This window comes from Chlorocebus sabaeus, chromosome 25 (assembly GCF_047675955.1).
Source record: "Chlorocebus sabaeus isolate Y175 chromosome 25, mChlSab1.0.hap1, whole genome shotgun sequence".
Taxonomy (NCBI): Eukaryota; Metazoa; Chordata; class Mammalia; order Primates; family Cercopithecidae; genus Chlorocebus; species Chlorocebus sabaeus.
In genome coordinates, this window is record NC_132928.1 from 13,685,001 (window position 1) to 13,697,694 (window position 12,694).

General features: G+C 36.6%; 1 protein-coding gene across 1 annotated transcript in view; it reads left to right on the forward strand.

Moving 5' to 3' along the window:
• Nucleotides 1-12,694, forward strand: part of USH2A (usherin) — a 785,943-nt gene that overhangs the window by 528,344 nt on the left and 244,905 nt on the right. The window contains exons 41-42 of the mRNA XM_007988447.3: nucleotides 7,445-7,779; nucleotides 8,677-8,799. Of these exons, the coding sequence (XP_007986638.3) occupies nucleotides 7,445-7,779; nucleotides 8,677-8,799 (458 nt within the window). The remainder of the gene's footprint in view (nucleotides 1-7,444; nucleotides 7,780-8,676; nucleotides 8,800-12,694) is intronic.

Below are 12,694 nucleotides of genomic sequence, written 5' to 3' on the forward strand. Positions count from 1 at the left end.
ACACTTTTAATTCTCATCTTATAACTAGGAAATAAAAAGTTATCAATACGGAGAATCAGCAGGAACATTCAACTGAGTCTAGTTTTTGGGGGGTTTTTTTTGTTTTTTTGTTTTGTTTTGTTTTGTTTTTGTTTTTGTTTTGAGACGGAGTCTGGCTCTGTCGCCCAGGCTGGAGGGCAGTGGCCGGATCTCAGCTCACTGCAAGCTCCGCCTCCCGGGCTTACGCCATTCTCCTGCCTCAGCCTCCTGAGTAGCTGGGACTACAGGCGCCCGCAACCTCGCCTGGCTAGTTTTTCGTATTTTTTTTTTAGTAGAGACGGGGTTTCAACGTGTTAGCCAGGATGGTCTCGATCTCCTGACGTCGTAATCCGCCCGTCTCGGCCTCCCAAAGTGCTGGGATTACAGGCTTGAGCCACCGCTCCCAGCCTTGAGTCTAGTATTTAATGCTATATACTATCTAAATAGTATTAAGATAACACACCTGTCTTTCAGTATTATTGGCTCACATGTTCAGAACGATCTTAAGACTTTACCAAAGCAGACGTTCTCGTGATATAGCTTAGCTGGTAAACAGAGGTATATGACTGCTAAACAATGACTTCTCTTTGTAAAATATGAGATTTAAAAGTCAAAATTGCAAATAGAAAATATTTTATATGAAATAACAGAAGGATAGTCATTAATGCATTGGTTAAGAAATTAATTTAACTATTTATCATAGAGGGTTGTTCCAGGTATTAGGATGAATGACAGAAATTATCAACAATGCTAACAACAGTAACAATAATAATTTCAGTTCTATTGACATTTACAGAACATCAGTACATGAGTGTACGTCTTTGTAAGTGCCTCTTTTAGGTAGTGGGGTCACAGAAGAGATCAAGATAAAGTCCCTAGCCTCATGGCAATTACATTTTAGACAGAATGCAAGCAAATAACTAGGTAATATACCTGGAAGTGATAAGGACTTGGGGGAGAAGAATAAATTGAGTGTAGAGAAGTACAGAATACCAGCTGAGAGGGTGGAAGATAATATAAGGAGCAGAGTTGGTATTTCACCTTAGTGTTACTCATTTTGTTCAATGTGGTTTTTTTCTCCATACAATGCCACCTGTAAGAATTACAGTCCAACAGGGAAAGCAAGAGAGACAACACATACTTAGGCCAACTGGAAAATAAATTAAATATAACATATTAGTAAGTACTAAAAGAGGTGATATGACTTGGCATAAATATGAGCCTTGAGAAAGGTAAATTGGAGAGCACAGCAGCATAGATGAAATCATATGCTAAAATCTTATTTAATTACAAGAAAAATAAATATATAATGTAAAGAGTTATGTCACCTGAAAAAGTGAAAGCCGTGCACTTTTATTTAATGTTTAATCACCTAAGAAAATTTATTTCATTTCATAAGGTTGGTAAAAATGCCCTACTAAGACCTAAAACAGTTCAATGAAACTATAGACTAATTTCATGTATGAATACAGATTCAAAACTTTTAAATAAAAGATTACCAAATTGAAGTAAGCAGTATATTAAAAGAATGATATACCAGGACAAATTGATTTGATTTTAAAAATGTGAGGATGGTTCAACATCAAAAAATCTATCAACATACTTCTTACATCAATCAATTAAAGTAGAAAGCCCTTTTTTTTTTTAATCAATAGATGCAGAAAAAAGACATGCAATTCAGAAATCATTTCTAACAAAAAGTTAAAGTAAAACCAGATTAGGACCAAGGTACTTAAATGGGATAAAGTCAATGTATAAACTGCTGCACTGAAGCCTTAAATTGAGGACTGATAAGAAATAATACATATAAATAACTAAGTTGCATAACTATGATGCAGCAAAAAAAAAAAAAAAAAAAAAAAAAAAAACTTCTTTTATGGTAATATCATGAGCCTCTAAACCCTGATGCCCCTGTCCACTTTTTCATAGGTAATGCAGAATAAAATAGAGTAACTCTGCAGCTGTCAGCTCCTCTTATACAGTAGGGTCCTCACTCAGCTCAGGCTACTGAAGCCACCAGTCTTGGCAGGTGCACCGCAAGGAACAGTGTCGCCCAGACCCCAACCATGTGTAGCTTCCTTCCCTCTGCTATGTACACTTAGGGTCACTCATTTATGGGTTTGATAATGAACCAAAGTAAAAGGAGTTGAGTCTTAGTCATCATCCTCATTGACTTTTAAAGATGGGCCAATGTTTGATGTCTACCTAAAATAAACCACAGACAAAATGTATAAATATTTCACAGAAGGAATAATAATGAAAATATATTCATTGAGTTCATGTTATGTTCTAGAAATTGCTTTCATTTAATTCTTACTGCAACTGTGTCAGATAAATGCTATTGCTGCTCCCATTTTACAGACAGGAAAACTGAGTATGAGGGATTAAGTAATCTGCATAAGATTACATAAGGAGTAAGAGTTGGAATTCACACCCAGGCAATAGGGTTCTAGAGTCCATGCTCTTCTCTACTTCTTCGCACTGCAACAGGTGGAAAAAAAGTGCAATCTTCCTTGATGGAAGGACTTAATTCCCTAACAAGACAATCCTTCCAAAGTCAACATATAAACTGAGCATCCTTCAAATCAGAATGCCAATGTTTTATGTTTGTTTTATTTCAAAGTGGATAAAATGCTCTTTATAAATGCTCTTATTCATAAAGTTCTTAAAAATAGTTTGATGAAGTTAAAGACGTAAGGAAGTTGCTTACTATGCTTTTGGATGTTACTCTTTTCAAGCCTAAAGCCAATCAACTAACTTGCATGTCTAAGTTTCTGCTTAAAATGCGGAACTTTGAAGGTGCCATGATTTTTTAGAGAGACTTTTCAGGGATGTAAAACAGCTGCTAAAAGTCAATCGTTCCTTAAACACTTAACCAGCAATTTAGCTGTCCTATTTTCTGAAGACTTATAATAAATAAACAGAAAAAAAATGGACATATAAATCATTAAGAACCACTCAAATAAAAGAAATCATCATGGTAGGAAAGCCATCTCTGATGTAAACGTTTTATTTCCAGTGCAGAACTATAATTCTATTTAAAAGTTTTAACGTAATACTATTGTTTTAGAGAACACATTTCTTGCTTATTCAGGCCAATAACACGTTCTTTTGTCTGAATTTTTAGGGATGCGACAATATTTCTTAATCTTTCTTATATGTAATGAATATACAAAAGGTCAGGAAATTAAACAAACTGAAAGTTTTAATCTCATATATTTTGACCACACATATGATAATAAATGTGGTCTTAAGCATAGAAAAGAATAGAATACAATATTTAGTTAACTGGCTCCTTAAAATTCTTGGACACAGGCCAGGCATGGTGGTTCATGCCTGTAATCCCAGTGTTCTTTGGGAGGCCAAGATGGGTGGATTACCTGAGGTCAGGAGTTCGAGACCAGCCTGGCCAACATGGCAAAACTCCATCTCTACTAAAACTACAAAAATTGGCCAGGCATGGTAGCATGCGCCTGTACTCCCAGCTGCTCAGGGGGCTGAAGCAAGAGAATCGTTTGAACCCAGGAGGTGGAGGTTGCAGTGGGCCAAGATCGCCCTGCTGCACTCCAGCCTGGGCGACAGAGTGAGACACTGTCTTAAAAAAAAAAATGTCTTGGACACATTGATTGATTGATTGATTGAGACGGAGTTTCACTCTTGTTGCCCAGGCTGGAGTTCAATGGTGCAATCTCTGCTCAGTGCAGCTTCTGCCTCCTTGGTTCAAGCAATTCTCCTGCCACAGCCTCCCTCCCGAGTAGTTGGGATTACAGGCACCTGCCACCACACCCAGGTGATTTTTGATATTTTTAGTAGAGTCAGGGTCTCATCATGTTGGCCAGGTGGGTCTCTAACTCCTGGCCTCAGGTGATCCACCTGCTTTGGCCTCCCAAAGTGCTGGGATTCCAAGCATGAGCCACCACACCTAGCCAACACGTTCATTTTTAATAATGGCTCCAGGGTATTTTCAGGAGGGTGATCAAATTAGATACCGTCTCTGTTGGCCTACTGACTATAATAACGATATCCTTCTCCATATTGTTATAGGAGATTGTTTTATACAGTTCTAGAAATTTTCTATAGAATTATTCATTTCTTCTAACTCACTGCTGTCCAAAAGATACATTTTTCTAAGTTTGTAACTTTTAAAAAAATAAAAAATAGGTTTTAGATGGAAACATTTATAGTAGAAAAATAGGGTGTTTTTTTAGATCTTGAAATGTTTATCTGCAGAGTCATTATACCAAATCTCTTAATCTCTGCTGGTAGATATTTTATTCAAGTTTTATCTTCTGAACGCTCTTTCTCAGTCTCAATACCAAGTTCCAAATCAATTCGCTGTCAGCTCAACTACTAACACAGACTATCTCCTAAGTATTAATTCTATTTTTTAATATATATACTTTAAGTTCTAGAGTACATGTGCACAACGTGCAGGTTTGTTACATATGTATACATGTGCCATGTTGGTGTGCTGCACCCATTAACTCATCATTTACATTAGGTATCTCTCCTAATGTTATCCCTCCCCCCTCCCCCCACCCCACGACTAGCCCCAGTGTGTGATATTCCCCTTCCTGTGTCCAAGTGTTCTCATTGTTCAGTTCCCACCTATGAGTGAGAACGTGCGGTGTTTGGTTTTTTGTCCTTGCGATAGTTTGCTGAGAATGATGGTTTGCAGCTTCATCCATGTCCCTACAAAGGACATGAACTCATCCTTTTTTATGGCTGCATAGTATTCCACGGTGTATATGTGCCACATTTTCTTAATCCAGTCTATCATTGATGGACATTTGGGTTGGTTCCAAGTCTTTGCTATTGTGAATAGTGCCACATAAACATACGTGTGCATGTATCTTTATAGCAGCATGATTTATAATCCTTTGGGTATATACCCAGTAATGGGATAGCTGGGTCAAATGGTATTTCTAGTTCTAGATCCTTGAGGAATCGTCACACTGTCTTCCACAATGGTTGAACTAGTTTACAATCCCACCAACAGTGTAAAAGTGTTCCTATTTCTCCACATCCTCTCCAGCACCTGTTGTTTCCTGACTTTTTAATGATTGCCATTCTAACTGGTGTGAGATGGTATCTCATTGTAGTTTTGATTTGCATTTCTCTGATGGCCATTGATGATGAGCATTTTTTCATGTGTATGTTGGCTGCATAAATGTCTTCTTTTGAGAAGTGTCTGTTCACATCCTTTGCCCACTTTTTGATGGGGTTGTTTGATTTTTTTCTTGTAAATTTGTTTTAATTCTTTGTAGAGTCTGGATATTAGCCCTTTGTCAGATGGGTAGATTGTTAAAATTTTCTCCCATTCTGTAGGTTGCCTATTCACTGTGACGGTAGTTTATTTTGCTGTGCAGAAGCTCTTTAGTTTAATTAGATCCCAAAACAGAGATATAGACCAATGGAACAGAATAGAGCCCTCAGAAATAATATCACACATCTACAACCATCTGATCTTTGACAAACCTGACAAAAACAAGAAATGGGGAAAGGATTCCCTATTTAATAAATGGTGCTGGGAAAACTGGCTAGCCACATATAGAAAGCTGAAATTGGATCCCTTCCTTACACCTTTAGCAAAAATTAATTCAAGATGGATTAAAGACTTAAATGTTAGACCTAAAACCATAAAAACCCTAGAAGAAAACCTAGGCAATACCATTCAGGACATAGGCATGGGCAGAGACTAAGTATTAATTCTTTAAAGTGTTGTCAAGTTCTGACCTGAACTCTCAAAGTATTCTGGTCTAAGAGGCAAGAAAAGCCATATTCTTCAGATTAATCAGGTTGAATTTAGCTCTGATAGCTCTTATTTTTTTCATTTATGTTACAAATACCAGGAAGCCCTCTGAGTTTGAGTTTGACCTTGACTCATTTTTCAGGTCCACAGACAGCATTGCACCTCCAAAACAACTAGAGTCCTATGTCTCTTCTACAACCTTTGCTTGTTTTAGGACATTTTTAAAAATACTCTCCACATCCAGGCAAATCCTCTATGTTTACAAGGATGACATCTGAAACTTCTCTTCATCCCAGCCTCTCTTCTTAGAACTCTCCAAAAAGTTTTTTTAAGATTAACAATGATTTCATGCCCAGCAGTATAATTTGGTAGATATTGGCCCGTTGTTAATTATAAATTACCAAATTAATCATCAAGCAATTGCCCAGCTAACCTGCGGTGAGAGCCCTTTTTGTCACCAATTATTAGTAAGAACACTCTTTAAAAATCTCAGGTCATAGTCCTCCTGGATGAAACCTTTTCGCCTTGATTTAAGATAGAAAATTATGGTCAGTCCTTCTCCACTTTAATTTCTATATTGCTCCTCTTTGATTTGCATAGAGTTACAAATGTACATATAAATATGTCACCTTGTAGAAATCTGTCTCTTAAGGTTTCAAAATAACTGTATTTAGGGAAAAAATATAATCTAACAAACTATGACTACAATTACTAACTGAACTCCACCTCTGTGCACATGGTACTAAGTGGATGTACAATTTATCCCTGCTATGAAGAAGCTTACAGACTGGGACATGAGATATATATCCTGGCATTTATATAAGGTGCACTAGAAGGTACCAATAAAAGAGATGAAACAGGATAACATGTAAATAAATGATTTTTGTCATGGCCCGTGCACATTTCTTTTAGGATCTCTTTCCCCATAAGAACATAAGTGTGTTACCCCTATGCTCCTGTACAGTTTAGCGAGAAAAGAAAATAAACTTCAGACATTCTAGAATTCTATTACAAAATGTTGTTCTTTCTTCTGTTGCTCAAGTCCACGTTTTAGCTAAGCACAAACATCTTTGGCTTTCCCTTTTTAAAAGCTTTCTATACATTTTCTTATCCCTGAGAAGAGGATGTGCTGTTAATGCTTTAATTGCTAAGTTATATATAAGTAAGATTCAGGAACTCAATTTCACATCTTCAGAAAATATGAATAATGATTTCTCTTTCTCTTCCTCCAAGAAAATGTGACTTATTTAGCAGGCACACTAACAGTGCAAAGAAATGAGTTCCGATGTTTCATTTAATTGAGTTATAAACATGAAAACTATCAAATTCTATGCAACCCTATTGAAGCATGTGGATGTGTGAATTTTCTCCATGTGTTTGCTCTGTGTCCTTCAGAACACCCACGGTGGCGATGAATCACTGAGGTGTGTATCAGTCTGACAGTCGTAGGAAGTGGCAAGACTGAAAGCCAAACCCAGGAAACAGCATTTCATTTAGCTCCTGGAGTACTGCTAATTGATCTCAAACCCTTCATTACTGTCTAGTACTAAGGACTCAGGAGAATGCAGGCATTTAGAAAATGACTTAACTGAAAACAAAATTCTAGGCCTTGTGAACTTCAATTGCTCTATTCCTGTATTATCACACTGATTCTAAGTTTATCTTTCATTTCAGGTCACTTGGAAACCCCCACTCATCCAGAACGGAGACCTACTTAGCTATGAGATTCGCATGCCTGACCCTCACATCACTATAACCAATGTCACTTTCACAGTGTTAAGTCAGAAAGTTACTCATCTGATTCCTTTCACTAATTATTCTGTCACCATTGTTGCTTGCTCAGGGGGTAATGGGTACCTTGGAGGGTGCACAGAGAGTTTACCTACCTATGTTACTACTCACCCCACCGTACCTCAGAATGTTGGCCCATTGTCTGTGATTCCACTAAGTGAATCATACGTTGTGATTTCTTGGCAACCACCATCCAAGCCAAATGGACCTAATTTGAGGTAAGAGAAGGTGACTATGATTTTTATTTTGCTATGGTCCTTATCTCTCCGAGAAGTGGGGAAGTGAAGGAGACTTTTATTTCTGTATGAACATAGAACTAATTTGGCATTGAATATCCACTGACTCATAACTTTCACACACTATCATACTGTACACTTCAACTTATTATGGAAACATCAAAGTTTATCAAAGTAGAAATATAATCATCATATTTGAAGAACTAAAGACCCTTGAAACCACAATCACCATTCTCTAAGGATTCGCTACATAATCTGTCACTTCATTTTCAACATATACTTCTATTATATGTTAGGCAAACCTGATGTATGTTCTATATGATACATTTGCACAAATGTACCTCAAAATTCTAAGGCGAACACAGCAATTCTTTGGCACATTATTAGCATATAGAAACTTGTGAGGAGTGTGGTCAGTGATCCAGATAAAAGAAAAGAGCTGTGAGTCAGAAATTGTTTCGCAACAACCCAAACTTCATACTTGGCCGAGAATACAAAGTTGATAATATTATCATTGTTTATAAAGTATTGATAGTCGTAGGAAACCATTAACTTGATAAGCTTTGTGTATTTCTACTTTGTGTAAAACTGGCAATAAAGATTTGGCAAATCTAACGTAGAAGAAATCTAAAATGCTATCATTCTGGCAGATAATAGTAAAATGTGAATGCAACTAATTGTTCAAAATATTAAATATATGGGATTTTTTCCAGAAAAAAAAATTTATCTGAAACAAAACCACATAACTATAAACTTAAGATGATGTTCTTTATGCTTGCACACATATATCACAAGCACATGCCACAAAACAGCCTGAGTTTTGGTAATCTCAATATTAGTTGAGATAATCCTGATGTTCCTGCTTGTCTTTTGCTTTAGATATGAGCTTCTGAGACGTAAAATCCAGCAACCACTTGCATCAAATCCCCCAGAAGATTTAAATCGGTGGCACAATATTTATTCAGGAACTCAGTGGTTTTATGAAGATAAGGGTCTTAGCAGGTGAGATTACAAAAACTATAAAAACAAATGCTGGCATTTAGTTCTGGGCATGTTGAATAGTTCAAAGTATCTTAGTGTCTTCATTGTGTGAGCATGTTATCAGTTATGCAATAAAACATGTTTGGTTATTATCTGTGGCATTAATCATCCAACTGTAACAGTCAGCATGTTTAATGTTTTCCATCTTAACTGCATGCTTAAAATAAGCCTTTTGAAGTTGAACTTGTAGATGTTCACGCCTTAACCTATTGCCTTTGTCACAGCTCTATCTAGATATAAAACATAATGGAAAAATTTGGAAATATTGAACACATACAAAATGGGGAAAATTCCTGGCCATTTGTAGAATGCTTGCTATTTCTAGAAATGACTTATAAATGAATTATAATGACTTATAATTGATTGTAAGTTCTACAAAAAATATTTAGTGAGCAGGATTGGGACTTGAAAGAATTCAATCTAGAGTTCAAAGACATTAAGTTAGGGCTAGTAGGTGATGTTAGAAAAGGGTGCTACATGGGAGGGTTAGGAGATCTGGGCTCTGCTTTATCCTGTGCTAGAGAACTAGCTTTGTGATGTTAGGCCACAAAGCTTCACTTCTTAAAAATCACTTAACTTCTCCGGGCTTCATTTTTGTTGTCCATAAAATGAGGTGATTTTATAGAATTAAATGACTTCTAAATCAGAGAAGCAATGTGATTAAATTTCCAAAAACATGAATGTTATTTTATGAAAACTCCTCGATCATATGTTACAGTAACTTTTCTATCTGCGTCATTATTTTTCTAGACCCACCCCTGGGTAACTGTAGTCTGAACCCTGTTTACCGCTCTAGCCTTGTCTCCCATCCCTTCCTTACCAAGGCCTCTACATTCCAGCCACATTTGCATTGCATTCAGTACCTCCAACATACAACACTTGCTCCTTCAGCTTTTCCCCATAGTTGGTTTTTCCTGTTGCCTGACTACATCATCTGCCATGTCTTTGCCTAGAGGTTTCTTCCTCTAGGAGGCCTTTTCTGCCAACCCTCTTGCTGGTCTGATGCAGCTCCTCTGTAATATTTCCACAGGATATCCCCTAACATATCACTATTGCCATTGTAGTGTACTAGCCTGACTGCTTGTCTGAACACCACGTTATATTATCGGATCTACCATTAGGCAGGGGTGCAGTCCTTGTGACTCTGTCTTCAGTTCCTAGCATGGTGTCTGGCACATAGCAGCACATAGTGCCCTGCACCTGAATGCTTCAAGGCAAAACAGTTTAGCTCAATCAAGAATTACTTTACTTCTCTGCACCTTAGGAATGTTAGCTGTAGTGTTGTGTCTCTGGGGAATGGCAAAACTAAGGAAAAGTCTCCTGTCCTCTTAAAAAGTTGTCATGGGAAAACATCCTAGTTCTTTTAAGATTCTCAGAGAGAGGCATAGCATAAATCTGATCAAGCCACAGAATGAACTGTATGAAACTGCCACTTTTATAGGCGAAGATTGGTCAATTACTAGCAGATCCATGTTGCTCATCCTAAATTACCATGGTCATTATTACTATTCTCAACTACTTTTGATTCATTATTTACTTGATTTGGCATCGCTATATGATTTTCACTTCAGTAGAAGAAATTCATTTATTTTGCTTATTTGTGCTTACTATGTGCTGAGGTACTGTGATAAGGAACGAAAGATAAATACATTTTAGCCCTTGCCCTCAAACAACTGACAATCTAGTGGAGACACCCTTTCCGCCGCCCTCCATAGAGAGTGTGATGTGTATTAATTGCTGTCTGAGTTATCTACAGAGTCACCAATTCTGCCTAAAGAAGTCATTTCAAATAGTAGCTTCCTGTGATCTGTGAACTCTAAGTGCTTAAACATAACTATTTCCAAAAATAAATAGAACCTGACTATTTAACATCACTGAATCTGAGTTTTAGCAATGAGATACTCAGCAAAAATGAAGAGAAAGTCTCCAAAAGTTAATTTTGTTTCTTTACTCAAGAAATGAAAACTTATTAAATAATTAGGACCAAGGCCATGAAGTGAGTTATGAATTTTTAGTGATTCCTCTAAGGATTCTTAATGAGAGGTTAAAATCTAAGATTTCAGGAAAAAAATAAAGTGAATTTCCACAACTTAAATTGAAACATGAATTGACATAAACACACCCATGACAGCTGCTTCTGGAAGGGAAGTGTGCTGATAAAAAAATTGTGTTGAAGAGATATTTTGACTAGATTCATAATGTCAAATGTCATTTTTTTTCTGGTAGTACTTGCAAAGATTGTTTTTATTTATTCGAATAACAGCTACAACTTACATACAGCTTGTAGAAAAAAGAAAAGCATTTCTTCTTAATATTCAGAGTAAGTGGCGTGAGTCTTTATGAGAATCTCTTTTTCTAGCCCTTTACCCTTTATAAGTCCATAAAAAGTTAGGAGTGCCTTTAGCCCAAGGGGGAGTGTCTCACAAATATGAGAGAAAACCAAAACTTGGTCCCCTGGTGGGGGTGATATTTTTCTGTTTAAAGGAAGTGATCTTGTGTGATCAGATGGTGCCACTGGCCACCTTGGCAACATCTGGGGCTCCTTGTTCCTGCTGGTCTGCTAGTGGTCGCTCAAATTGCAGACGGGGATGAAGCTGAGTATTCGTCACGTGTTGGTTCACATCTGTGTCACAGTTTCTTCATGGCCCTTCCTTTGCCTACATTTGTTTTGCTGATTTATTTGTTTGGGCAGGTATGTTTTCTTGGGTTTTTAATTGAATTATAATATCTTTGAGAGGATTATGTAATTTCCTGTTCTCCCCAGATTCCACCATCCCGATTTCCTTCTTAACATCTGCATAAATAAAAGGAGCACTGAAGTGTTTCTTACCATCTTGACTTGAATATCACCATAGTTACATTTAGAATCAGCTTTTAAATGGCACTTCTCCTGATATAAAAAGTAAAATTAAGATTCACTAGACATCTTTTTATGAATATATTTGTGACAGTAAATATAAGCTGAAGCCAATTTCCTAGTTCAAGTGGTCTATTTTGGCTAAGTGTGTGTTTATAATGTACAGAAAAGCACCAATTTAATTTAAAGCATCATATTTGGAAATTCAGATCATTCTAGTAGTTATTTTTTCTTTTATATCTACATGTACAAAACAGTCTCAAGCCAATTATCCAGATAATTTAATTCTAACAAAAATACTTTTTGCTCTTATGGTTATCTTACATAAGGAATAAATTTGTCTAAATTGCACAGCTAGTTGCCTCATTATTGAATTTTGCTCTGCCTGTGTAGACACGAACTCCGTATAACTACAGGTTTATACTGCTTGTCAGTTTTTAACTTTTCTTCCTTAATAATTCCTTGCAAAGTGACCAAGTTATGGTTGTTGGGGGAACTATAACTTTGGGTTTCCTGACATTTTCATCACTTGGAAAATCTGGTGAACGTGCTGTTATCACCTGGAGCTGCTGATGTGAGTCAGGCAGAGTTTGACAAGAGGGCGGCGACCTCCTTCATTTTAAGCATCAATCTACCCTTACAATTTTCAGCACCTAACAACACTGCCTTCTCCTGAGTGATCAGATAAAGCTGCTAAGAATACAATGAGCATATTCTCCTTTTCGTTGTGGATTTAAAGAAGAACAAGTTATAAGAAAGAATAGGGTTATTTCACTATTACAGAGAAAATATTGACTTGCAGGTTGTAATTTAGATTTATAAATTAGCTTTCATTAAGTTTATGAAGGAAGGCATGTTCTAATTGCTATTCCTTTCAATTATTTATAAATTTCTCAGAGTATTTTTTTTTTTTACAATGACTATTTGGATGGAGACCTCTATGTGATTCCTCAAGAATCCACTAATTGTATTACATTTAAATTAAAACATTCAAAATTA